Source organism: Salmo salar, chromosome 03, assembly GCF_965601325.2.
Source record: "Salmo salar chromosome 03, fSalSal1, whole genome shotgun sequence".
Lineage (NCBI taxonomy): Eukaryota > Metazoa > Chordata > Actinopteri > Salmoniformes > Salmonidae > Salmo > Salmo salar.
This window is the reverse complement of record NC_138293.1, coordinates 84,112,870-84,140,084: the sequence shown is the minus strand read 5'-3', so window position 1 is coordinate 84,140,084 and position 27,215 is coordinate 84,112,870. Positions and strand designations below refer to the sequence as shown.

Sequence of the window (27,215 nt, the reverse complement as noted above, 5' to 3'; positions counted from 1 at the left end):
TTAACTAGGAAGTCGGGGCACCAAGGAAAATCTTCAGATTACAAAATTATAATCTTCAAATTACAAAGTTATAATTTTCCTACTATAACTTTTCAGATATTTTCAATATCTGATCAGTTAGTCTTCTAATTCATTAATTATTCTTTACCTCACGTTAGTCTCATTCCAAACGTCGTGAATTGTTGGTTATCTGCACGAACCTAGCCTTCATTAAGACATCAACTGTCTTAATCATTTATTTACTAACTAACTAAATAATCACAGAAATGCATAACAAACAGTAGATACGGTTACAAGGAAGTGATAGGGGATGTGCTCTAGTGGGCTAAACCGATATGACGCTTGGTAGACAAAGGGACTGAGAAGGGCGCGAAAGATAAAAGACACTACACAGTTGATAATTATAATAATTGAAATGATAATCCTTTGCACATGAACGCTCACTGATTCTGGAATAATTGCAATCAATATATATATTTACGCTCAGTGTGTCGTCATGATTTCTGTTGGAATCGTCGGTCTTTCTGTTGGAAAGTTCATCTGAACTTCTCTTTACGTCCCTGGAGTCTTTCGTGGTTTGAATGGATACTTCAGAGTCCCATTCAGAAATGTTCTTATAGAATAGATGTTTCGGCGGTTGTCGGTCTTCGCATTCAGTCAACATAAATTCTAGCTGCAGACTGCAGACGAGTAATTAGTATCGAAGATTTGCTCTTATTCTGTCGATATCGATAGTCTGAGTTTAACCATTTCCACCACTGTAGCCAATGCTCCATGTGGTTTGGTTAGGAATTCAACAACCGAGGAATGCAACTACAAGAAATGTTGTTTGGGAACAGTAAACTTTTTTTTACAGCAAATGTATACTTGTGTGAAAAACCATGTTGCCTACAGTGTACACTGTCTATTCTCTACTCAAACCTCAGCCATCTCGGTAATCGAGGTACGCATGGTCTCTACTCAAACCTCAGCCCTCTCGGTAATCGAGGTTACGCATGGTCTGCAGTGGGCTTCTCCAGATGGGGTTTATATTCGGTACAGCAAAAAGGTCTGTCCCATGACGCCAGATCAATGTCTGTGCTCATGTGGCGGGCCAATGACAGTTACATTTGAAAGGGAATTGGATTCTCTTTCATTAAACATTTTAAAATCACATTACATAATTTCACAAATAGTTTAATCTTTACTCATTCATTTTATACAATAATTAGATGCAAGCCTCACAACGGAGACTCTTGTATAAACAGAGTTACGGTAATGTGGCTGTATTGTCTCTCATGATGTCACAAACATTAGACAAAATGGACCGGTAGTAGCTGGATTCTCCACCGACCGTTTACACATTCTCCAGAACATGGATATTGTTCAGTTCTCAAGTTCTGTGAGGTAGAAGAAGTTCCTTTGTTCTACTGTGAACCCTCTCTCTATACTGCATGGCCGGGGGGGAAGAGAGTCTCCTCCAGGAATTTATGACCTGAGATAACAGAGCCTTGGTGTAGGGGGAAGAGAGAGGTGGTGCTTGCTATATCCAAAGAGGGCCACGTCATGACAGTGTACACTGTAGGCAACATGGTTTTTCACACAGGTATACATTTGCTGTAAAAAAGTTTACTGTTCCCAAACAACATTCCTTGTAGTTGGAGCATGGAAAGCAAACGGTCGACTACATCCCTTTTCCTTTCCTTGAAAACAAGACGATTGGCGTATTTCAACTTGCGCACTCGTGTTGTTATTAGGGCAACCCTTTCCCATGAATCAGTGATCTGCATCTAGATCAACAAGCACAATATCCCACAATTGAGGTGTTTGGCCCTTGAGGTTCCGACTGAACAATGGCTGTCTTGTCTTTGCTATGAGGAGATCATACACACACCAAAACAGTTGATCGGTAGCACCACACCAGACAGACAGTAGGGTCATACATCCACAGGCATGAAATGCTTCTCATAGTCCGAAACAAACTGATCGTCCTCCAACAAGCTCCCGGACTCTCCCCCGTCCCTCTCCTCCTCGTCAGTATCAATAATTATACTGTAACCCTCGTCAGCATCCTCCTCCTTTTCCGCCTCTTCGTCAGTCCTTATGTGGGTGCGCTCCTCTCCCACCACCCCCTCTGTCTGTCCATTAGGGCTGGACCTATTTCTAGAACAGGCATTGGCATCCCAGAAAGGCTTTTCCACCACCTCCAGCTCAGAGATCTTTGGGTTAGACTCCAGAGGAGAGAAGATCGCCGTCGAGGAGCTGTTAAACTGGAGCAACGACAGGCAGGGAGTCAGACATTCATTTAGTCCTCTATGGTTGTATGTTATGCCTCTGACTGGTGATAATATAACTCAAGTGAATGGTATATTCCTAGCCCAATACAGCCCCTGCTACTGTATGTGGTATAATCAACATTTAGGTTCATGTAGTATGCACATTCTTTATTTTACAACAGGTTCTTACTGGAACATTACAAATAAGATACCATCCATATCTATAGGTAGTGTGTTCCATTGCCCTAAATGGCTGGAGGAAGAAAAACCAGGCAGGAAGACATGATGAACTCCGGGCCTCTGCCTGGGGCTCTGTCCACCACTAACTAGAATACTATAGACTAAATAATATCACACTCACTGATAGTAGATCAGTCATTCACAGCCACATAGTGATAGTCTGCTCTGCTCTCACCTGCAACTTCATCTGTTGGAGCAGTTTGCTGTTGCTGGGGTCAGGCACTTTCACACAAGTCTTCATTTGTATACTACAGAAAATACACAACAGTATCATTCACATACTGCACACCAAAAGAGTTGTGTTCCTTCAATTGACATGTCCATTTGTATATCACCCTAAAAGTGGTAGAAATGTATTATCCATTATGTTTTAGTTGAAAGGGGTATAACATATTGTTTGTTTTATGTTTTTGATCAAGACCATTGTTATGAATGAAGGGCACAATTGAAAGCCCAACTCAACTGCCCGTTCTCATTTCCACTTCCTCAAGTGTTTCCCCTTTTGTAAACCTATTTCGGGCATGGGTGAACTTTCAGAGAGATAGAGGAAGGAGACATGAGAGCGCACCACACCCTGTATGTGTTCAGTCGGCACGAAACGTTGCAAAGCCTTTTAAAACATTTTGTGTCAGTGTGCCCTAATGAACATGGCCCTGGTTCAAGACAATGAGAAAATAATCAGAATCAGGCTATTTGGGTTGAAGTATGGGAATCCAGTCTCTCACATTATGATGATAAATAGCAACATCCCTGCTATTATTCCTGGCACCAGATATTTGAGGTAACCTGTGACAACAATGGGAGAGAGATGGGGAAGGTCAGAAGGCAAAATGACCAATTAGACCGCAATCCATGTTCATAATCACATACTGTAGCACAAAGGTCTATTTCATACAAGGCATGCATTCAATATTACACTGTTATTACTTTCTAAGGAACTTCAGGACCCTTTCTGTTTTAAAGGTAATGTTATATACAGTATTATACACAACCTATAATAATATATCTAGTTTGTTTAATAATAAATAATAATTAGTGTTATACATGACCTCAGTGTCACCAGTTAGGTACATAAGCACTTAAAACATCTCATCACGGTTGTTAGAGAACCTATAACAGCTATATGCTTCTTGTCATCATTATCAAATGACTACATGGCAGAGTGGTAGAATACCATGGCTGTTCTCAGTAGAGAAGATGATGGTTTCACTGGGTCCCAGTCCAGCCTTAGTCTCAGCCCTGATCCAAACCTGGTGGTGACCCGATGTAAGTCCTAACAGATGGAAGCTGTTCTGGTCCCCACTCACGTTGCACACTGCAGATGAAGGAAAGGTTGAATGATTGGGAGCAAGGCCACTGATGTGTGGGAAGAGAGTGTGCAGCACGGTAGCCATTTCATTTTTTATTTATTTAACTTGGCAAATCAGTTTAGAACAAATTCTTCTTTACAATGACGGCCTACACCGGCCAAAACCGGACGACGCTGGGCCAATTGTGCGCCGCCCTATTGGACTCCCAATCACGGCCAGATGTGATACAGCCTGAAATCGAACCAAGGACTGTATTGACGCCTCTAGCACTGAGATGCAGTGTCTTAGACCACTGCGCCACTCGGGAGCCAATAATGACAATAGGAGTTGGCAAGACAGAACAAACAGATCTGGGAACAGGCAAACATATTTAATACTAGTTAAGCTACTACAATGTCATGCTATATTTTAGGGTAATGTACACAATGGGCAGTGGAGACCACACTTTTATTATAACAATATAACATTGTAGCAACAAAAGATTTATCCCAGATGGTCCTCCACTGTCTTTGTGTTGTTTACCTGTAAATTTGTTTAATACCAGCTGATAGCGCAGTATGAGCCCCGTACTCTGGGTCAGGGAGACGTGTTGCCAGGACAAAGTCACATGAGAGTCAGAGATGTACTGGGCCTTGAACTCAGTCACTTTGGGTGGGACTGAGGAGTGATTGAGAGAGGAGGAGATGGAGGTGAAATGGATAGAGGAATAGTCAAAAGCAGCAGAAAAATAAACTATAAATAAAAAAAAATATATATTTTACAGTGAGTTAAAAGGCCGGACAAATTAACATTAGGTAAAGATGTGAAATTTCAAGTTAGTTTACTCCACTGAAAATCGGTCATGTGCACTAATTGCAGTGATTACATACTGGCAAGTACATTATAAAGACTTCTATTTCCATGCTCTAATATACTTACGTCCATGAAGAGAATACGAGATTGCAGACGCAAGCAGGCAGCTACTGTTGATGAACACTGCAAACAATGACACATTGTAGGCAGTGTAGTTCACAAAATCACCTGTAGGTGGAGACAGAGACTAAGGCGATGTTGTCATCTTGAAACCAATTTGAAACATTACAAAATATTAATAAATATGTTCAGAGAGAAATGGTATTATAGATCAGTTTAAGCCACACAAACCTCTTAAAATGATTGACGTATGATTTTGGTGCACTTTTATCCAATCAAAGCCCTGTGTCGGAGGAAGTCCCACCTGCTTGTACTGCACCACATACTCATGCATGTTTTCAATAGGCTGGGGTGGCAGAGACCAGGATACATTGAGGCTCAATATATCCTGGTTCACAGTGAAGGATAGCTCTGGCACCTGTAGACCTAAGCGAAAGAGAAAACGTGTGAATCTGTGAAGACAGAAACATACAAACCAACACTCTATTATCACAATCACACACACCTTTCAAATGAAATCAAATTGTATTTGTCACATGCGCCGAATACAACAGGTGTAGACCTTACAGTGAAATGCTTACTTACAAGCCCTAACCAACAATGCAGTTAAAAAAAATAACAATAAGAAATAAAAGTAACAAATAATTAAAGAGCAGCAGTAAAATAACAATAGCGAGACTATATACAGGGAGTACCGGTGCAGAGTCAATGTGCGGGGGCACCGGTTAGTCGAGGTAATTGAGGTAATATGTACATATAGGTAGTTATTAAAGTGACTATTCATAGATAATAACAGAGAGGAAGGAGCAGCAGAAAAGAGAGGCGGGTAATGCGAAAAGTCTGGGTAGCCATTTGATTAGATGTTCAGGAGTCTTATGGCTTGGGGTTAGAAGCTGTTTAGAAGCCTCTTGGATGTAGACTTGGTGCTCCGGTACCATTTTCCGTGTGGTAGCAGAAAAAACAGTCTATGACTAGGGTGGCTGGAGTCTTTGACCATTTTTAGGGCCTTCCTCTGACACCGCCTGGTATAGAGGTCCTGGATGGCAGGCAGCTTAGCCCCAGTGATGTACTGGGCCGTACACACTACCCTCTGTAGTGCCTTGAGGTTGGAGGCCGAGCAGTTGCCATACCAGGCAGTGATGCAACCAGTCAGGATGCTCTCGATGGGGCAGCTGTAGAACCTTTTGAGGATCTGAGGACCATTTCCAAATCTTTTCAGTCTCCTGGGGAATAGGTTTTTGTCATTCCCTCTCCACGACTGTCTTGGTGTGCTTGGACCATGTCAGTTTGTTGGTGATGTGGACACCAAGGAACTTGAAGCTCTCAACCTGCTCCACTGCAGCCCGGTCAATGAGAATGGGGGCGTGCTCGGTCCTATTTTTCCTGTAGTCCACAATCATCTCATTTGTCTTGATCACGTTGAGGGAAAGGTTGTTGTCCTGGCACCATACGGCCAGGTCTCTGACCTCCTCCTCATAGGCTGTCTCGTTGTTGTCGGTTGTTGTCGGACACTGTTGTGTCATCCGGAAACTTAATGATGGTTTCCCTTACCTGATGTCGGTAGAGCTAGGGAAGCAGGTTTGGTGGCACCCTGGGAATTGTAGACGGACACATCCACCCCTGATACACCCCGCAGAGAGGGTGTAAAGCTGCATCTCTTCTCTTGACAGACACAAAGGCCACCAGGCTCTGACATGGACACGTTCACAACCGCCACTGTCCCGTTACTGTGTGATAATGTCACCACGTACCCCAGCACCTTCCCCTGAGCCAACCAGCTGGGCATCTCCTGAGGATAGATACCAGACAGGGGTATTAGTTATAGCAGGCTATAGGGAAGGGGGTGTTTTGGGGAGGCAGGTAGCCTAGCGGTTGAGAGCATTGGGCCAGTAACCGAAATGTTGCTGGTTTGAATCCCTGAGACGACTAAGTGTAAAATCTCTTGATGTGCCCTTGATCAAGGCACTTAACTCTAATTGCTCCTGTAAGTCGCTCTGGATAAGAGTGTCTGCTAAATTATGCAAATATTTTGAAGTTCTTATGATTAGAAAATGCATAATCCTTTGAAACATGAATCACTTGTCTAACCTGATTATATGGTACAGTTTGATATATATATACACACACACATACATATACACACACTACCTTTCAAAAGTTTGGGGTCACTTAGAAATGTCCTTGTTTTTTCCCAAACTTCCCCAAACTTTTGAACATTAGTGTGAGTATATATATAATATATATATATATATTACCTATTATGATGGGATGTTGTGTTAACATACCTTCCACATAAGGGCACATTGAGAAAGCTCAGAGGTGACTCCACAGTCACTCCACACATCCAATGCTTTCACAGGCGCTGAGAAAGAGAGAGAAATAGTATAATCATCTATCACCACAGAATGAGTGAACAAATATTTTCAAGCTGTGGAGACCACAGGATTACATTACCCATCAGCACCCACTGACAGACCTGACTCAGAACTCTGTGCTGTGTAGACTGAGCTCCAGTCACTCATCAGGGCCTGAGGGCCCTCACAGGCACAGCGCACCTGGAACTCATAAACAGTGTAGGGCCGTGGAGTCAGGAGCAGGAAGCTGCGTAGAATGTCCTCTTCCTGAGCAGGACATGAAAGAATGACACACAAAAGAACAGGGATGAGCAAGAGACAGCCCCAGGGATGGGTGGGATGAGGGATTATTTTGGATTAAAAAGCAACTCCAGGCTACATTGCACATTTAATAGCTTATAGAAAGTAAAATTATAATGGAGCTATATATTTTGAAATAGCTGGCCTTTTCTGCACGCAAATAGATTTTGACAAAAAATTGGTCCCAAAACAATCTGTGCGTGCGGCCCTCGTGTTACCCATCCCTAACTCAGAAGGACAACATTCCCAGTGCGAAATTCCCACAGATAATCGAGAGACAATGGTATTTCAATGTTTCATTCCCTACATCTAAGGGACTGAATGTTTGAAAAAATAAACAAGTGACCCTCCCCTATAACCAGAATAATAATTACAACAAAGTGGATAGCACAGAACATGATTATCATTTACCCTCACTCCTAGGACAGACCAGAGCCTTAGATATGCAGTTTTAGAAACTGTTCTTAGTTTTGTAAGCATTACATGGCAAAGTAGCCAAAGTTGTCTATCAACTGCAAAAAGTTAACTAAACAGAACCAGTTACAACTGAAATACCTGATCATCAATGAACGAGAGAAAAAGCCATTCATTTTTTAACACAGCAACCACATATCATCAGTTAGGCCTATTTGTATTTTGTATTTGTATTTATTATGGATCCCCATTAGCTGCTGCCAAAGTGGCAGCTACTCTTGTAGGTTTGGGAGGGAGGGAGTTTCCAACATATTTCTTATACCGGTCATTTTACTTTAAATCCATGAATGGAAGTGAACAAGTGCACACTTGGGGAAATGAACAAAACCCCAGCCATGCTCAGCTCACTCACCTGAGTCCAGCCCTGCTGGTCCTGGGTGCGATACTGGACCTCACAGAGTTGGTCAGAGCTGCCTTGATCATCACACTGCAAAATCCAGTAGATCTCCAGAGGCTGAGAGCAATGGTGAGTGATTTCAGGGGTGGGTGGCTTTTCTGGTAGAGGAATGGATAGGGAAGAGAGGACAGAGTGGGAGAGTGAAAGAAAGAGCAAGAGAGAGAGCAGGAGATAGAGAGAGGGTGGGGGAGAGAGTGAGGGTGGGGGGAGAGAAAGAGCACAAAAGAGAGTCAGTAAGACAATGAGAGAGAGAGACAGAGACTGAAAGTGTCATGTCTGTCCCTCTGAATGAATTGGGAATGTACAGAGAAGAGTCATCCCTGACTGACTCACTGATATCGCCAGTGTTGAAGGCAGCCATTGTAGACGTGGCAGAGCCATGATGGTTCGCAGCTTTGACCAACACTGTCAGGTCACTGTAACTGGTGTAAAATTCACGAGGGATCACGCCACTCACATTGGTGCCCTCCACCGCGCTGCTAATGCTGAAAAGGAAGATGCAGGACACATAAATACACACCACTCAAACACCACATCTGACAGCACTGTGCAGACATACAGTCTTAGACCACAGACACAGACCTTGCTCCAACACACCAAGCATGCCACAGGGCTGCAGGTAGGGCTGTGACGGTCATGAAATTTTGGATGATGGTTATTGGCCAGTTAAATGACTGAGGTCACCGTAACAACTGTTCACATAGCAAAAAGAAAAGACACATAGCAAAAGAAAAGACACACATTTTCAACTCACTGCCGCTCCTGACTGCATGCGCTGCCATAGAAATAAAATGAATAAAACGGGCGTCCTCATCATGTCAATGATGGCATAATGGGTGGACTGGCGGCCATTGTGAGTGTACCCATAGGTACACTCACAATGGGGTGCATTCGTGCATTTTTTTCACTCTGGAGTGCCAGAGAGTATGCTCTGGGCATTTGTAAATTCAAAGAGTTCTCAGATTGTCAGTTCATAAATTCAGAGCGTTTCGCTCTCGGAGCGATCAGAGGTCACACTGGACACTCTGGCGGAAGAGTAGGTGATCCGAGCGTTCTGGCCTCACAATGGCACTCAAGCACCCAAGCTAATTGGATAAAGTTAGCTAGCTTGCAAGCTACTTCCAGACAAAAATGAGAGAACACCTCACTGACCATTTTACTCACCCTAGCAAAGCTGGTTAGGCTTTTTCAATGTTATCCAAAGTGTTGGTGACTGTAACTGTGCTGCTGGCAACAATTTAATCACGCTTAATTACACCGGCAATATTCAATGCTGTTGCGCGTTCGTAAATTTGTCAGTTATTCTGTGCTCTGGCACACTGAGATGAGAGCGCTCTGAAAACGGAGTAGATGGCCAGAGCAAATTTACGAACGCACCCCTCGGGTGAAGATGGAACAGCATCACTAATCCGCGCTGAATCAACCATGGGAACAACTCTAACGTTGTATCTACGGTGTCTAGGCAGAAGGCAAGCGGTCTGAAGCAGATCATAAGGCTGGTGAAGAAAAAAAGTATTTTTAAGTATTTTAATATTTTAAGCCAGAAATAAATACACCAACCATCTAAACTCAGCAAAAAAAGAAACGTCCTCCCATTGTCAACTGCGTTTATTTTCAGCAAACTTAACATGTGTAAATATTTGTATGAACATAACAAGATTCAACAACTGAGACATAAACTGAACAAGTTCCACAGACATGTGACTAACAGAAATTGAATAATGTGTCCCTGAACAAAGGGGGGAGGTCAAAATCAAAAGTAACAGTCAGTATCTGGTGTGGCCACCAGCTGCATTAAGTACTGCAGTACATCTCCTCCTCATGGACTGCACCAGATTTGCCAGTTCTTGCTGTGAGATGTTACCCCACTCTTCCACCAAGGCACCTGCAAGTTCCCGGACATTTCTGGGGGGGAATGGCCCTAGCCCTCACCCTCAGATCCAACAGGTCCCAGGTGTGCTCAATGGGATTGAGATCCGGGCTCTTCGCTGGCCATGGCTGAACACTGACATTCCTGTCTTGCAGGAAATCACGCACAGAACGAGCAGTATGGCTGGTGGCATTGTCATGCTGGAGGGTCATGTCAGGATGAGCCTGCAGGAAGGGTACCACATGAGGGAGGAGGATGTCTTCCCTGTAACGCACAGCGTTGAGATTGCCTGCAATGACAACAAGCTCAGTCCGATGATGCTGTGACACACCGCCCTAGACCATGACAGACCCTCCAACTCCAAATCGATCCCGCTCCAGAGTACAGGCCTCGGTGTAGCGCTCATTCCTTCGACGATAAACGCGAAACCGACCATCACCCCTGGTGAGACAAAACTGCGACTCGTCAGTGAAGAGCACTTTTTGCCAGTCCTGTCTGGTCCAGCGACGGTGGGTTTGTGCCCATAGGCGACGTTGTTGCTGGTTTTGTCTGGTAAGGACCTGGCTTACAACAGGCCTACAAGCCCTCAGTCCAGCCTCTCTCAGCCTATTGCGGACAGTCTGAGCACTGATGGAGGAATTGTGTGTTCCTGGTGTAACTCGGGCAGTTGTTGTTACCATCCTCTACCTGTCCCGCAGGTGTGATGTTCGGATGTATTATTTGGTTGACCAAATTCGACACTCTCATTAACCTCCATGAAAAAACTCGGTGGGTGAAACAACGAAAAAAACGCCACCTTCTGGAAAGAGACAGATTTTCCGCTGAGTTTTCTCTTTCTCTTCGTCTCTGGTAGTAATCAATGGCACTGGTCCAATGTGGGGTTTTTTCCGGACTCTTCCACATGGAATTACTACGTTGTCTTAACCTTGTATCAAAGACAGTACAGTACGAAGATAGGCTAAAACTGCTTCTCCAATAGAAATCCCTGATCACACTTGTAGTTGATGTCATGGTGACGTTGGCTAGCTAAGCTTATGTGAAGAAACACTTCCAGTCAACTTCCAATATAGATATTTTCTTAGACAATGTAGCAAACATTGGTAAGAAGATAGATAATGATTTCAGGGATTTTTGTGATGATGAGTTATCTGAAATTGAGATAAAAGACTGTATTAAAAGCCTGAAGGACAATAGGTCTCCTGGAAATGATGGTTTAATAAGCGAGTTTTATAAAGCATTCAATGATAAATTGATTCCTTTCATTCTTGCTATGTTTCAAGAATCAATAGAAAAAGGGGAGTTACCGGCTTCCTTAAAGCAAGGTGTAATTACTTTGATTCCCAAACCTAATAAGGATACTCTTTATATAGATAACTGGAGACCCATTAGCCTGTTGAATAATGATGGGAAATAATTTGCCCTTGTATTTGCTAAGAGGTTGAAACAAGGCTTGTATCATATAATTGATGAAGAACAATCTGGTTTTATGCATGGTCGACACATTAGTAATAACATCAGGTTGATCTTAGATATGATTGACTATAATGACCTCATCCTTGATGATAGTTTTCTTATCTTTGTTGAGTTTTATAAAGCTTTTGACACTGTAGAACATCAGTTTATGTCCAAAGCAATTCGTTTTTTGGGGTTTGGTGATTTTTTTTTGAAAGCAGTCCAAACTTTATATAGTGGTTGTACTAGCTCTGTAAAATTAGCTCACGGGACAACCCAAAGATTTCATATTGGCAGTGGCATTAGGCAGGGCTTCCCAATTAGTCAATTTTTATTTTTATTGGTTACTCAAATTATGGCTTTTCATCTCAAGAAAGGGAATTTTCAAGGTGTTTCATCACTTGGCAATGAATTTAAACTATGTCAACTGGCCGATGATACCACCATATTTCTGAGAGACAGGAATGAGGTTTCTAAAGCAGTTTCCTGTATTGAAGACTTTTCCTTAGTTTCGGGTTTGAAAATTAATATCAATAAGTCAGTCTTATTTCCACTCAAGGATTGTGTTTTACAGGAAGTATATGGTATCCCAATTAAAGATAAGGTTACTTATCTTGGAATTGTTATATGCAAGGATGAAAAACAAAGGAGTGAATTAAACTTTAACCCCATTATTGAGAAAACAAAGAACAAATTGAACCTCTGGTTGATGAGAGATATTTCATTATACAGTCAGGTTTTATTGTCCAAAGCTGAAGGGTTATCCACATCCGTTTATGTGTCGTTATCACTTACTTACTCCCTAAAATTGTAAAGGACTTAGATAAGATTCTTTATAATTTTATTTAGAGGAACAAACCTCACTATCCAAGAAAATACACTGCTCAAAAAAATAAAGGGAACACTAAAATAACACATCCTAGATCTGAATGAATGAAATAATCTTATTAAATACTTTTTTATTTACATAGTTGAATGTGCTGACAACAAAATCACACAAAAATAATCAATGGAAATCCAATTTATCAACCCATGGAGGTCTGGATTTGGAGTCACACTCAAAATTAAAGTGGAAAACCACACTCCAGGCTGATCCAACTTTGATGTAATGTCCTTAAAACAAGTCAAAATGAGGCTCAGTAGTGTGTGTGGCCTCCACGTGCCTGTATGACCTCACTACAACGCCTGGGCATGCTCCTGATGAGGTGGCGGATGGTCTCCTGAGGGATCTCCTCCCAGACCTGGACTAAAGCATCCGCCAACTCCTGGACAGTCTGTGGTGCAACGTGGCGTTGGTTGATGGAGCGAGACATGATGTCCCAGATGTGCTCAATTGGATTCAGGTCTGGGGAACGGGCGGGCCAGTCCATAGCATCAATGCCTTCCAATTGCAGGAACTGCTGACACACTCCAGCCACATGAGGTCTAGCATTGTCTTGCATTAGGAGGAACCCAGGGCCAACCGCACCAGCATATGGTCTCACAAGGGGTCTGAGGATCTCATCTCGGTACCTAATGGCAGTCAGGCTACATCTGGCGAGCACATGGAGGGCTGTGCGCTCCCCCAAAGAAATGCCACCCCACACCATGACTGACCCGCCGCCAAACCGGTCATGCTGGAGGATGTTGCAGGCAGCAGAACGTTCTCCACGGCGTCTCCAGACTGTCACGTCTGTCACATGTGCTCAGTGTGAACCTGCTTTCATCTGTGAAGAGCACAGGGCGCCAGTGGCGAATTTGCCAATCTTGGTGTTCTCTGGCAAATGCCAAACGTCCTGCATGGTGTTGGGCTGTAAGCACAACCCCCACCTGTGGACGTCGGGCCCTCATACCACCCTCATGGAGTCTGTTTCTGACCGTTTGAGCAGACATATGCACATTTATGGCCTGCTGGAGGTCATTTTGCAGGGCTCTGGCAGTGCTCCTCCTGCTCCTCCTTGCACAAAGGCGGAGGTAGCGGTCCTGCTGCTGGGTTGTTGCCCTCCTACGGCCTCCTCCACGTCTCCTGATGTACTGGCCTGTCTCCTGGTAGCGCCTCCATGCTCTGGACACTACGCTGACAGACACAGCAAACCTTCTTGCCACAGCTCGCATTGATGTGCCATCCTGGATGAGCTGCACTACCTGAGCAACTTCTGTGGGTTGTAGACTCCGTCTCATGCTACCACTAGAGTGAAAGCACCGCCAGCATTCAAAAGTGACCAAAACATCAGCCAGGAAGCATAGGAACTGAGAAGTGGTCTGTGGTCCCCACCTGCAGAACCACTCCTTTATTGGGGGTGTCTTGCTAATTACCTATAATTTCCTGTTGTTGTCTAATCTATTTGCACAACAGCATGTGAAATTTATTGTCAATCAGTGTTGCTTCCTAAGTGGACAGTTTGATTTCACAGAAGTGTGATTGACTTGGAGTTACATTGTGTTGTTTAAGTGTTCCCTTCATTTTTTTGAGCAGTATAAATTCTTACTAATACCGAAGAACAAGGAGGTCTTGAGGTTTTAGATTTCAATACTCTAAATAATACTTTTAAAATAAATTGGATTCTGAAGTATGTTAAGAACCAGAACAGTATTTGGAATGTCTTCCCTAAGTATTTATTTCACTCTGTTGGTGGTTTAGAATTCCCAGTAAAGTTGGCCATATTCCATAAGCAGGCAATTTTAGCTTGGATGTTAGCATATAAACACAAATTTTCCCCTCACAAATACTTTATATGGCACAACAATATTCTATATACGATTTAAAACTAAGTCTCTTTTTTTTCGTAACTGGTTTGAGAATACAATTATTTTGGTTGGTCAGTTACTGAATGAGGATGAATATCTACTCTAATATGGGGAATTTCTTGATAAGTTTAAAATTCCAATAACCCCAAAAGAATATGCAATTGTTTTTGATGCGATTCCAAGGAGGGTTCCTCTGTGGTTGATGTAAGTAACATAGATTTACATGAAAATATATTCATTGGCAATATTAACATCAAAGATAAATGTAGTAATAAACAGATTAGGACTATTGTTTGTGATATTACAATTCCCTCAGCAAGATTCTTTTGGTCAAATATCTATGGTGATATACAGTGGGGGGAAGCATTGAAAATTGCTAACAAATACTGTATCAGTAACAAAATAAAGGAAGTTTCATTTAAAATGTTACAGAATTTATCCTGTGAAACATGTTTTGGAAAGATTCAAGCTAAATCTTGACTATAACTGTGATTTCTGTGGAATGGTGTAACGGCTGTCTTCGTCGTTAGATGAAACAGAGAAGTCATCGTCGGAAAAGGTGGACCAATACGCAGCGGAGGATGTGTTCATCATTAGTGTTTTAATGAAAAAGAGAACACTACAAAAATAAACAAAAGACGACAGCAAACAGTTCTGTTAGGAAAACACACTAACAAAATACAATTACCCACAAAACCCAAAGGAAAAACATGCTTCTTATGTGTGACTCCCAATCAACAACAAAGAACTTCAGCTGTGCCTGATGGGGAGCCACACACGGCCCAAAACACAGAAATACAAAAACCTAGAAAAAGAACATTCAACGCCCACCCAATGTAACACCCTGGCCTAACCAAAATAAAGAACAAAAAACCTTCTTGGTTGTGGAAAAGATATTAGATGGTACAATGATTCTCCACACTATACTTGCTTGTTTTGTCACAAACTGAAATTAGGCGAGCTTTTAGAATTTTAGCAAACAGTGCATCTTTAAGACATTGGCTCGAATCTAGGTTGTGCCTTTCGATTTCAATAAAATGAACAACTAAAGGAAGAATTTGTCACTTCTCTCATTGACTTCTCAAACCCCACGCCTGGTCTGTTTGATCTGTTTCTCAAGAGTTCCCGGAAGTTTTGCGATATTGTGGCTCTGGGTTTAGAAACTCTGTGCTTGTATTTTTTTTAACCTAGACTGCTAGTCTAGGTAAGAAAATACAAAGATTAAGGCATCGTAATAATTCCATGCAGAAGCATTTGAAAATAAACATTCATGGGATAAGCGCCATTACTAACTAGCAACACTGGTCCCATGAATTGCAAAGAGTTATGATTAGAACACTGTTGTCTTAACCTTGAAATCTTCAACCTATATGTTGGCTAGATGGTTGTAGTATTTTTTCTTGCAATAGCATAAAGCGCTTATTTTTTCACCAGCTTTATGATATGCTTCAGACCGGTTGCCTTCTGCCTAGGCACTGTAGCTACAATGCTTGAGTTGGTCCCATGGTTGAGCGGTACAACTTTCGCATTATTGTGACGTTAACCTTCCCATCTTCAACCTAGGAGCAAAGCAGGAAGTAAAAGCAGGACGCGTACTCATCAGTATGTGCTGTGATTTGTTGATTAAACTCAACTGACATTCTAATGTACGAGCCACATCAGTTAAAATCATTAGAATTAAAATTTTACATTACCATGGAAATTATTGCATCACAATAGAAGGCAGCCATTGCGAGAGTACCCATGAGTTTCCAAGTCAAATTTCCAGGGTTAGAGGTTCCAAGCCTGTTTTAGTCATTCTACAGTATTTCTGTGTGTGCTGCTGCTGCAGGGAGAGAGGTTTTACCTAAGCAACCGAAGACTTGTTTGCTACAACACCTTGCTTGTTTCAGCAAAGAGCAACGAAGTTTCATGTTGTTGTTAAGAGTCCATGTTACCGCAGAAACGGCCTCAACCACAAGAATGCCCAGCCGTCCCATCTTCAGTCAGTTGTTTGTTCCACAACATGGTTATGACAGTTATTTTATTTTCATGACAGTTTTCATCCATAACCGTCGATTACACGGTTATACAGTAATTGTGCCAGCCCTAGCTGCAGGTTAGCATTGTGAATGCGCATTACCCCACCACCGTGGAAAATAAAGCCAAATTCCTACTTCCCACTTGGTTACGAACGCAGCATAAGAGTCCGCATCTTATGCTGCATTTGTAACCAAGTGGAAAGTGGGAATTTACCACCATAGGGTTAGATATAGGACTCTTGATGAATAAAACCAGTTTTTGGCATGGACATTGCCAATGAGGGCTTAGAAAAGTAATAACACGTGATAATAAAAGTAATAATAAATACAAAATGAGTAACGACAACTTGGCTATATACACGGGGTACCAGTACCAGGTCGATGTGCAGGGGTACAGTGCTTCGGAAAGCATTCAGACCCTGTGACTTTTTTCATATTTTGTTATGTGACAGGCTTATTCTAAAATTGACTAAATCATTTTCCCCCTCATCAATCTACACACAATACCCCAAAATGAAAAAGCAAAAACAGTTTATTCGAATTTTTTGCAAATTTTAAAACATAAAAACTGTAAATAAACATTTACATAAGTATTCCGATCCTTCACTCAGTACTTTGTTGAAGCACCTTTTACAGCCTTGAGTCTTCTTGGGTATGACACTAAAAGCTTGGCACACATGTATTTGGGGAGTTTCTCCCATTCTTCTCTGCAGATCCTCTCAAGCTCTGTCAGGTTAGATGGGGAGAGTCGCTGCACAGCTATTTTCAGGTCTCTCCAGAGATTTTCAATCGGGTTCAAGTCCGGGCTCTGGCTGGGCCACTCAAGAACATTCAGAGCCTTGTCCTGAAGCCACTCTTGCATTGTCTTGGCTGTTTGCTTAGGGTTGTTGTCCTGTTGGAAGGTGAACCTTTGGCAGAGTCTGAGGCCCTGAACGCTCTGGAGCAGGTTTTCATCAAGGATCTTTCTGTACTTTGCTCTGTTCATCTTTCCCTCGATCCTGACTAGTCTCCCAGTCCCTGCCGCTGAAAAACATCCCCACAGCATGATGCTGGCACCACCATGCTTCACTGTAGGGATGGTGCCAGGTTTCCTCCAGATGTGACGCTTGGCATTCAGGCCAAAGAGTTAAATCTTGGTTTCATCAGACCAGAGAATCTTGTTTCTCATGGTCTGAGAGTCTTTATGTGCCTTTTGGCAAACTCCAAGCAGGCTGTCATGTGTCTTTTACTGAGGAGTGGCTTCTGTCTGGCCCCTCTAACATAAAGGCCTGATTGGTGGAGTGCTGCAGAGATGGTTGTCCTTCTGGAAGGTTCTCTCATCTCCACAGAGGAACTCTGGAGCTCTGTCAGAGGGACCATCGGGTTCTTGGTCACCTCCCTGACCAAGGCCCTTCTCCCCCAATTGCTCTGGCCAGCCAGCCAGCTCTAGGAAGTCTTGGTGGTTCCAAACTTCTTCCATTTATGAATGATGGAAGCCACTGTGTTCTTGGGGACCTTCAATGCTGCAGAAATGTGTTGGTACTCTTCCCCAGATCTGTGCCTCGACACAATCCTGTCTCGAAGCTCTACGGACAATTCCTTCGACCTCGTGGCTTGGTTTATGGTCTGACATGCTCTGTCAACTGTGGGACCTTATATAGACATGTGTGTGCCTTTCCAAATCATGTCCAATCAATTGAATTTACGACAGGTGGACTCCAATGAAGTTGTGGAAACATCTCAAGGATGATCATTGGAAAGAGGATGCACCTGAGCTCAATTTCAAGTCTCATAGAAAAGGGTCTGAATACTTATGTAAATAAGGTATTTCTGTTTTATATTGAATAATTTTGAAAAAAGTTTAAAAGTAAAAAAAACAGTTTTCGCTTTGTCATTATGGGCTATTGTGTGTAGATTGATGAGGAAAAACTTTAATTTGATCATTTTTAGTATAAGGCTATAACGTAACAAAATGTGGAAAAAGTCAAGGGGTCTGAATACTTTCCAAATGCATTATACGTACATATAACTAGGAATAAAGTGACTAGGCAACAGGATAGATAATAGACAGTAGCAGCAGTATATATGTGATGAGTCAAAGAAGTTAGTGCAAATATGGTCAGTGCAGATTGTCCGGGTAGCTATTAAACTAACTATTTAAAGGTCTTATGGCTTGGGGGTAGAAGCTGTGTAGGTGTGTGTGGACCATGATAGATCCTTAGTGATGTGGACATCGAGGAACTTGAAGCTCTCGACCCACTCCATTACAGCCCTGTCGATGTGAATGAGGGGGTGCTTTGCCTTCCATTTCCTGTAGTCCACGATCAGCTCCTTTGTCTTGCTGACTTTTGAGGGAGAGGTTGTTGCCCTGGCACCACACTGCCAGGTCTCTGGCCTCCTCCCTATGGGCTGCCGTCGTTGCTGATTATGCCTACCACCGTTGTGTCGTCAGCAAACTTAATGATGGTGTTGGAGTCGTGCACGGCCACACAGTTGTGGGTGAACAGGGAGTACAGGAGTGGACCAAGCATGCACCCCTGAGGGGCCCCCGTGTTTAGGGTCATTGTGGCAGATATGTTGTTGCCTACCCTCACCACTTGGGAGCGGCCCATCAGGAAGTCCAGGATACAGTTGCAGAGGGAGGTGTTCAGTGCCAGGGTCCTTAGCTTAGTGATGAGCTTGGAGGGCACCATGGTGTTGAATGCTGAGCTGTAGTCAATGAACAGCATTCTCACATAGGTGTTCCTCTTGTAAAGGTGGGATAGGGCATTGTGGAGTGCAATAGAGATTGCGACATCTGTGAGTTGTTGGGGCGGTATGCGAATTGGAGTCAGTCCAGGGTGTCTGGGATGATGAGTACCTTGATGTTCTTGGGCACAGGGACTATGGTGGTCTGCTTGAAACAAGTAGGTATTACAGACTGGCTCAGGGAGAGGTTGAAAATGTCAGTGAAGACACTTGTGTGGAGTAAAGGTGATCTAGAGTTTTGTCGTCTGTAGTTGCACAGGTGACATGCTGGTAGAAATGGCATAAGACAGATTTAAGTTTCCCTGCGTTATAATCTCCGGCCACTAGGAGCACGACCTCTGGATGAGCATTTTCTTGTTTGTTAATAGTGCCATACAGCTTGTTGAGTGCGGTCTTAGTGCCAGCATCGGTTTGTGGTGGTAAATAAACAGCTACAAAAATATAGATGAAAACTCTCTTCGTAAATATTATGGTCTACAGCTTATCATGATGTATTCTAACTCAGGTGAGTAGAACCTCGAGACTTCCTTAACATTAGAGAACACCAGCCATTGTTAACAAAGAGACACACACCTCAGCTTTATACCTCTTCAAACAACACAAACAACGCAGTATGCACTCTTTCAGTTTGTTTGCCAACTCATAGAAGTAGTAAAAACATTTTTTGGACTACTTCAAAATAGAGATGGCCTCAATGGCACTGTCCGAGCGCTCACAGATGCCATAATGGGACATATATAAAGATGATATCTCTATCATTCTCTGTGTTTACCACACATGAATGGAAAAAAAAAAATCCAACTAGTAATTACTAGTGGGAAACTTGTCTGTTTCGCTCGCTTGAATGCTTTATCTGAGATTGATACGTCTTTCTGTCGGTGGCCTCTCTGTCAAATAAATTAGCACTATTTCAATATCTTATTTGGACCGACAAGGAGGTACGGTAAGGCACATAAGCCCGGCCCTGGCACGGGCAGAACCCTTGAGCCATCTCCATTTTGAATAAGTCCATTTTCTTCTTCTACTACTTCTATGAGTTGGCAAACAAACTGAAAGGGTTCATACTGCCATCTAGAGTGTGTTGTTTCAACAGGTATAAAGCCAAGGATGGCGATTTACTACCACCTACAGTTATGGAATGTTTACTCACGAGTATAATTCATTGGCTGATCCCTCCTGATGACCCGGATGGAATCATGTGATCCTTCCTTCACCCATAGGAAGTCCCACCCAGTTGACTACTTTTAAATGGTGAATCCTTTGATGACAATGTCCATGCCAAATGGGTTTTATCCATATAGAGTCCTCTATCTAACGTTATGGTGGTAAATTCCCACTTCCCGCTTGGTTACAAACGCAGCATTAACCCATCGGTTTCTAAACACCACGAGTCACCGAGGGTTTCCAAACACAGCGAATAAACAGCTATTCTTGCATCTGTGTAGAAACAGTATATGATAGTTATGATAGCCTATGTCTGGGTCATTTGTGAATATGATTATAGATGTCCTGTATATACTGTATTAAGATGGGATGTATACAGGCTATAGTAGACATGTCTTTACCCCTCTGTAGAATTCCAGTGCAGGCTGTAGGAGGTGGGGATCTGTGGGTCCTGTCCTGGATCCCAGAAACAGTGGATATCTGCCTGTCGTCCCTCCGTATAGGGGATGTGACACTGGGGAGCAGAGGGAGGAGATGGAGGGCCTGCAGAGAGTGAGGGAGACAATGAGGAGGGAGGTAGAAGTGAATTTCAATTGATAGAGAAAAAGAGACAGACAAAAAGACACAAATCCAATCAAAGTTTATTTGTCATGTACACAGTTTTGCAGATGTTATCACAGATGCATCAAAATTCTTAAGTTTCTATCTCCAACAATGCAACAATATCTAGCAATACAATAATAATACACACATAATCCAAAAGCAAAAAAAAAAAAGAAAAATGAAGACATATCAGAACGAGCAATGTCAGAGTCCTGAATATAAATAATATATATATGAATATGAATGGTGTGTATAGACAGGATGGACAGTAGGTAAATAGAAAAGGTCTGTACAGCAGTAGTTTTGTAATTTTGTAAAAAAATGTATTTCACCTTTATTTAACCAGGTAGGCCAGTTGAGAACAAGTTCTCATTTACAACTGCGACCTGGCCAAGATAAAGCAAAGCAGTGCGACACAAATAACAACACAGAGTTACACATGGAATAAACAAACATACAGTCAATAACACAATAGAGAAAAAGTCTATATACAGTGTGTGCAAATGAGGTAAGATAAGGGAGATAAGGCAATAAATAGGCCATAGTGGCGAAATAATGACAATTTAGCAATTAAACACTGGAGTGATAGATGTGCAGAAGATGAATGTGCAAGTAGAGATACTGGGGTACAAAGGAGCAAAAAAATAAATAACAGTATGGGGATGAGGTAGTTAGGTAGGATGGGCTATTTACAGATGGGCTATGTACAGGTGCAGTGATCTGTGAGGTGCTCTGACAGCTGGTGCTTAAAGTTAGTGAGGGAGATATATGCCATTCAGTGATTTTTGCAATTCGTTCCAGCCATTGGCAGCAGAGAACTGGAAGGAATAGTTATATAGGATGAGCCATGACTAGAATACAGTATATAAATATAAAGTGGGTAAAACATTATTACAGTGGCCCCCTGAGTGTCGCAGCAGTCTAAGGCACTGCAGTGCTTGAGGCGTCACAAGAGATCCAGGTTCGATCCCGGCTGTGTCGCAGCTGGCCGCGACCGGGAGACCCATGATGCGGTGCACAATTGTCCCAGCGTCGTCTGGGTTAGGGGAGGGTTTGGCCGGCCGGGATGCCCTTGTCCCATCGCGCTCTAGCAACTCCTGTGGTGGACCGGGCGCATGCACACTGACACTGTCGCCTGTTGTAGTGTGTTTCCTCTGACACATTAGAGCGGCTGGCTTCTGGGTTAAGAGAGCAGTGTGGCTTGGCAGGTTTGTGTTTCAGAGGACGCATGGCTCTCGACCTTCGCCTCTCCCGAGTCCGTACGGATGTGGCGGCGATGGGACAAGACTGTAACTACCAACTGGGGAGAAAAAGGGGTAAAACATTTTTTATAATAATAACATTATTAAAGTGACCAGTGTTCAATGACTATGTACATTGGGCAGCAGTTTCTAAGGTACAGGGTAGAGTACCAGGTGGTAACCGGCTAGTGACAGTGCAAAATGTTTTCCATTGCCTTCTATAATGAACACAACACAAGGTCCATAGCATATGTGATATGACTAACAGGGTGGTGATTAGGAACCATTTACCTCTTGGTCCCCTACGCATTAGTTAAGACTGATACTGATATGATCTCTATGGAAGGTTGTGTTGAATAAAAGGAAGGAAATGGGGATGCATAAAGTCTAGCAGATGTTATAGCGGGTGCAGCAAAATGCTTGTGTTATATTGCATGTCAGAGCAAAAATCAAGCCATGAGGTTCAAGGAATTGTCCGTCGAGCTCTGATCGTGTCGAAGCACAGATCTGGGGAAGAGTACCAACACATTTCTGCAGCATTGAAGGTCCCCAAGAACACAGTGGCCTCCATCATTCTTAAATGGAAGAAGTTTGGGACCACCAAGAGACTTCCTAGAGCTGGCAGCCCGGCCAAACTGAGCAATCGGGGGAGAAGGGCCTTGGTCAGGGAGGTGACCAAGAACCCGATGGTCACTCTGACAGAGCTCCAGAGTTCCTCTGTGAAGATGGGAGAAACTTCCAGAAGGACAACCATCTCTGCAGCACTCCACCAATCAGGCCTTTATGGTAGAGTGGCCAGACAGAAGCAACTCCTCAGTAAAAGGCACATAACAGCTCGCTTGAAGTTTGCCAAAAGGCACCTAAAGGACTCTCAGACCATGAGAAACAAGATTCTCTGGTCTGAAGAAACTAAGTTTGAACTCTTTGGCCTGAATGCCAAGCGTCTGGAGGAAACCTGGCACCATCCCTACGGTGAAGCATGGTGGTGGCAGCATCATGCTGTCGAGATGTTTTTCAGCGGCAGGGACTAGAAGACTAGTCAGGATCGAGGGAAAGATGAATGGAGCAAAGTACAGAAAGATCCTTGATGAAAACCTGCTCCAGAGCACTTGGGACCTCAGACTGGGGCGAAGGTTCACCTTCCAACAGGACAACGACCCTAAGCACACAGCCAAGACAATGCAGGAGTGGCTTCAGGACAAGTCTATGAATGTCCTTGAGTGGCCCAGTCAGAGCCCAGACTTGAACCCGATCGAACATCTCTGGAGAGACCTGAAAATAGCTGTGCAGCGACGCTCCCCATCCAACCTGACAGAGCTTGAGAGGATCTGCAGAGAAGAATGGGAGAAACTCCCCAAATACAGGTGTGCATTTTTGTTATACTGTTTATACATACTGTGTATTTACAATGCATTGAGAAAGTGCATTGAGAAAACTCAAGGCTCTAATCACTTCCAAAGGTCCTTCAACAAAGTACTGAGTAAAGGGTCTGAATACTTAGGTAAATGCTATATTTCAGTTCTGACATTTTTATGGGGTATTGTGTGTAGATTAATGAGGGAAAAAACGAATTTAATACATTGTAGAATAAGGCTGTAACTTAACAAAAATGTGGAAAAAGTCAAGGGGTCTGAATACTTTCCAAATGCACTGTAAATACACAGTATGTATAAACAGTATAACAAAAATGCAATGTACAGTAGTAGATGTATTAAAATGAGATATGTGAAGAATACAGTTCATGAATACACAGTGTGAAAAACAGTATAAAAGAAACGGTCCAGTGTTTAATAATAAGAATGAACTAATAACATAGACATACAATCAGATCAAACATATAGATCAGCATTACGGTTTAGTCCATCTAAATTATTTGAAGAAACCCCAGAGCTGATCAGTGAATGGTGGATCTGAGGGTGTGTCACATAGAGATTATAAATAGTCACAAGGAGAATTTCCTGGTCACATGACTTTACCAGGAAAAAGATCTGGGATCAGTCCAGTGTGAAGGACTCACCTGGTTGAGGTAAGCAGGTGTGTTGTAGGAGCAGCAGGATCAGCAGGAGGCATGGGACTCTGGGCCATGCCATTACTCACACCACTATGCCATCAGCACCTATGGAAAACACACACACACACACACACACCAAATGAGTGGTGAATGGCAGGTGTATGAATGTTTCAGAATTCTCACACACACAGATGCGGACACACACACGCACAGACAAAACTTTTACACACACACACACATCCTTAAAGGTCCAATGCAGTCAGATTTAATATCAATATCAAATCATTTCTGGGTAACAAATAAAAAGTACCTTACTGTGATTGTTTTCAATTAAAATAATCAACAACAACAACATAGCTTCTTAGCAAAGAGCAATTTATAAAGCAAGAATTTTGCTAGGATTGTCTGGGAGTGATCTGAGTAGGGAATGTCAAACTGAAAACTAGCTGTTACTGGCAGAGAGGTTTGAAACTCTCTTTCTTATTGGTCTATTAACTCATTTAACGCCAGGTGATGTCACCAGGCAGGTAAAATCTCCATCACACCAAAACAGGCTGAAATGTCAGGTGGCTTTTTCAAACAGCTCCTACACTAAAAGGGCATTATCATAATTTTCAAATTTCACAGTATTATTCCAACCTCATAGTGTGGAAATATATATAAAACACAGGAGCATCACTGCACTGGGCCTATAGTCCTTCATTGAAATAATAACAAAGTGGTCAACCACCTCTGTTTTGGTAAAAAGATGAGGGATGGGCCTGGAGAAATGTAACCACTCTCAAATTCATGGATGCAAGGACTGACCATGCATGATATCAGAATTATAGTTTTAACCATGCTTTGAGGCTAGACAGTGTTTGTTTACATTTACATTGTTTACAAACATTGGAGTAAAACAAGAATGATCTTTGGTGGTAGGTGTTGTTCACACAGTAACGTGCAAACCTTTTCAGTGTTACAGCCAATGATTTATATAAACACTAGATGACAGCTAGGGGGCGATGTGTTGAAGCCACTGTGCCTCCAGCTTGGCACTCCCTCCCTTACTGTTGTAAAAAATACTTTGGAAGCTATAAAAATGTATGTATTAATGTCAACATTAGTTTTTGCCACATGTATTTTACTATAGACACCTTAGCTGACATGAGAAAAATCTGTCGTTCTGCCCCTGAACAAGGCAGTTAACCCACTCTTCCTAGGCCGTCATTGAAAATAAGAATTTGTTCTTAACTGACTTGCCTAGTAAAATAATACATACTTTAAAATTATATTATGTGTGCTTAACATAAACATTTTAAATATATACAAAATATATACAATTTTTTTGAGATTACTAATGTTACTGCCCCACTACAACAACAAAAATTACAAAAATACATGTCATTTCGTCCTTGAAACATTTTATGGAAATACTGTAGAATTTCATTCATTCCTATAGATTGATGTTCCTACACTGGCCAATACATAACAATCAGCAATCCAGGGTTTATATACATTGGTTACATATCTGTCACTGTCTTCGCCACTGACATATCTGCCACTCTGTGTATTGTGTAGCCTACATACATGTTTTTAAGCCAAAAGCACATGATGACAAAAGCATCTGGTTTCTATTAACCATTGTTGTCATGTTATGATGCAAATTAACTTACCATAGCCATAAGCATAGAGATGAGAGTGAACATTCAAAGTCTTGTACTATTTCAAGTCTAAAAACGTTATACTGGTAGGCCTAATGATCAATATGATTTCGGCAAACTGTAAGTTATGTTGAAAAATAAGTGGTTCGAAAAATAAGAGCTATTACCTCGTCGTCAAGAAAGACATCAAAATAACGGAACTTCCATCTTTCGCCAGCATTCTATTGTACATTGAATTAATGTTTGCGGTGTTTACGTGCGCTGAAGTTTGGGTGCTTTTCGCAGCACACTGGTTATATTTCATTCCAAACTATGCTTCCTCCCTTGCATCCTCGCTCAACACCCTTTCACTCGAAATGATCAGACTAAATAGGTGAAAGCAATATGGCAGAAACTAGATTGGATATGTGTGTAGATTTAACTATTTCTCACACACCCAGCTTGTCTATGATCCGCAAAGCGGAGTGTAATGAGCTCCGAAGGGAGTGGGCACGTCTCTAAAAAGCTCTGTGATCTGTCTATGTCCCGCCTACTTTGTTTTACGGAAATTGCCTTTGGCAGCGATCCACTATTGCATCAATTTTAACCCTACTTAATAAGGGTGTTTTCACATATAGTCAGTCCTCTTTAAAATAACTGATCTCAGTCCTCTTTAAAGTGAACTCTGGTGTAAAAAAAAAGCAAAATATCTCAGTTCTCTTTGTATTCACACTGCCCTTTCCTTTGAATGAGGACTCAACTCTTTTGCCAGTTCGCTTCACCTATTTTGTGGCCCGAATCCGTTTTGCATTTACATTTCTATGTTTAGAAGGGAACCAAGATCTTTTTCCAACATTCACTTATTGCACTGTGGGTTTTTCAAAGTGCAGGCGGAGCCATTCAATCAGAAGGTGTTATCGGACAGCTAGATATACCTTATACCTACTTACATTTTGGAAGCTAATAGATTGCATTTAGTGAAAAGATGAGAGATAATAATTGTAATCAGAATATACTTTTAACATGCAAATAGTATTGGTAACATAATAAATAATTTATGTAGGCCACTGCCACTTCCAGATTGTATCAGTTTTGTTCAGTTCCCTTAGGGGCTCTTTTGAGGGGTCAAGTGTGTTTTATTCCAGTGGGATTGTGCTCCATTTCAATGAGTCATTTTATTCAAAACGCAATATTTTTGTTCAGTAGAATTAAAAGTTGCTTTACACATGTCATAGGCCAACTCCATTATGTCCCATGGCCCTATGTTTTCCTATGTCATGATTCTGGCATTGGCCCTATCTGTGGCTGGTGGGAAAACATACCAAAAATCAGAATGTTAAGCAAATCAAATCTTTATTAAAACCTTTATAACAGGTTCATAATCCAAAATAAAACAGATTTGACAGATACATTTTTTTGTTTTTTTAAAGGGCCATGTGAATGACGGCAGTGAATGGACAAAAAGTACGAAGGATCCAAAAACAGCAATGGAGAAAGAGGTCTGGAAACCACATTTCATCACAGGTAGCCAAATT

General features: G+C 42.2%; 2 protein-coding genes across 4 annotated transcripts in view; both read right to left on the bottom strand.

Moving 5' to 3' along the window:
• The window catches only part of LOC106606533 (transportin-2), a 34,556-nt gene extending 33,725 nt beyond the window's left edge, over positions 1 to 831 (bottom strand). Inside the window, exon 1 of the mRNA XM_082972830.1 lies at positions 482 to 831. The gene's annotated coding sequence lies outside the window, so the exon portion shown is untranslated. The remainder of the gene's footprint in view (positions 1 to 481) is intronic.
• Positions 221 to 26,165, bottom strand: LOC106606534 (interleukin-6 receptor subunit beta). 3 transcript variants are annotated; one of them, XM_014202803.3, is made up of 15 exons: positions 25,714 to 26,165; positions 24,065 to 24,163; positions 20,605 to 20,746; positions 8,576 to 8,727; positions 8,198 to 8,340; positions 7,194 to 7,338; positions 7,003 to 7,079; positions 6,269 to 6,506; positions 4,949 to 5,143; positions 4,724 to 4,825; positions 4,328 to 4,462; positions 3,670 to 3,810; positions 3,221 to 3,281; positions 2,671 to 2,743; positions 221 to 2,249 (listed from the first exon to the last, which is right to left on the bottom strand). In XM_014202803.3, exons 2-15 carry the CDS (start codon positions 24,135 to 24,137, stop codon positions 1,917 to 1,919), a joined length of 2,010 nt encoding a protein of 669 aa, XP_014058278.2. In that variant the 5' UTR covers positions 24,138 to 24,163; positions 25,714 to 26,165; the 3' UTR covers positions 221 to 1,916. The 3 variants fall into 3 exon arrangements, with proteins under 3 accessions (XP_014058278.2, XP_014058277.2, XP_045571558.1); XM_014202802.3 differs by having other exon boundaries at positions 25,869 to 26,165; XM_045715602.2 differs by lacking the exon at positions 25,714 to 26,165 and adding an exon at positions 21,139 to 22,106.
• Between the last annotated feature and the right edge of the window lie 1,050 nt (positions 26,166 to 27,215).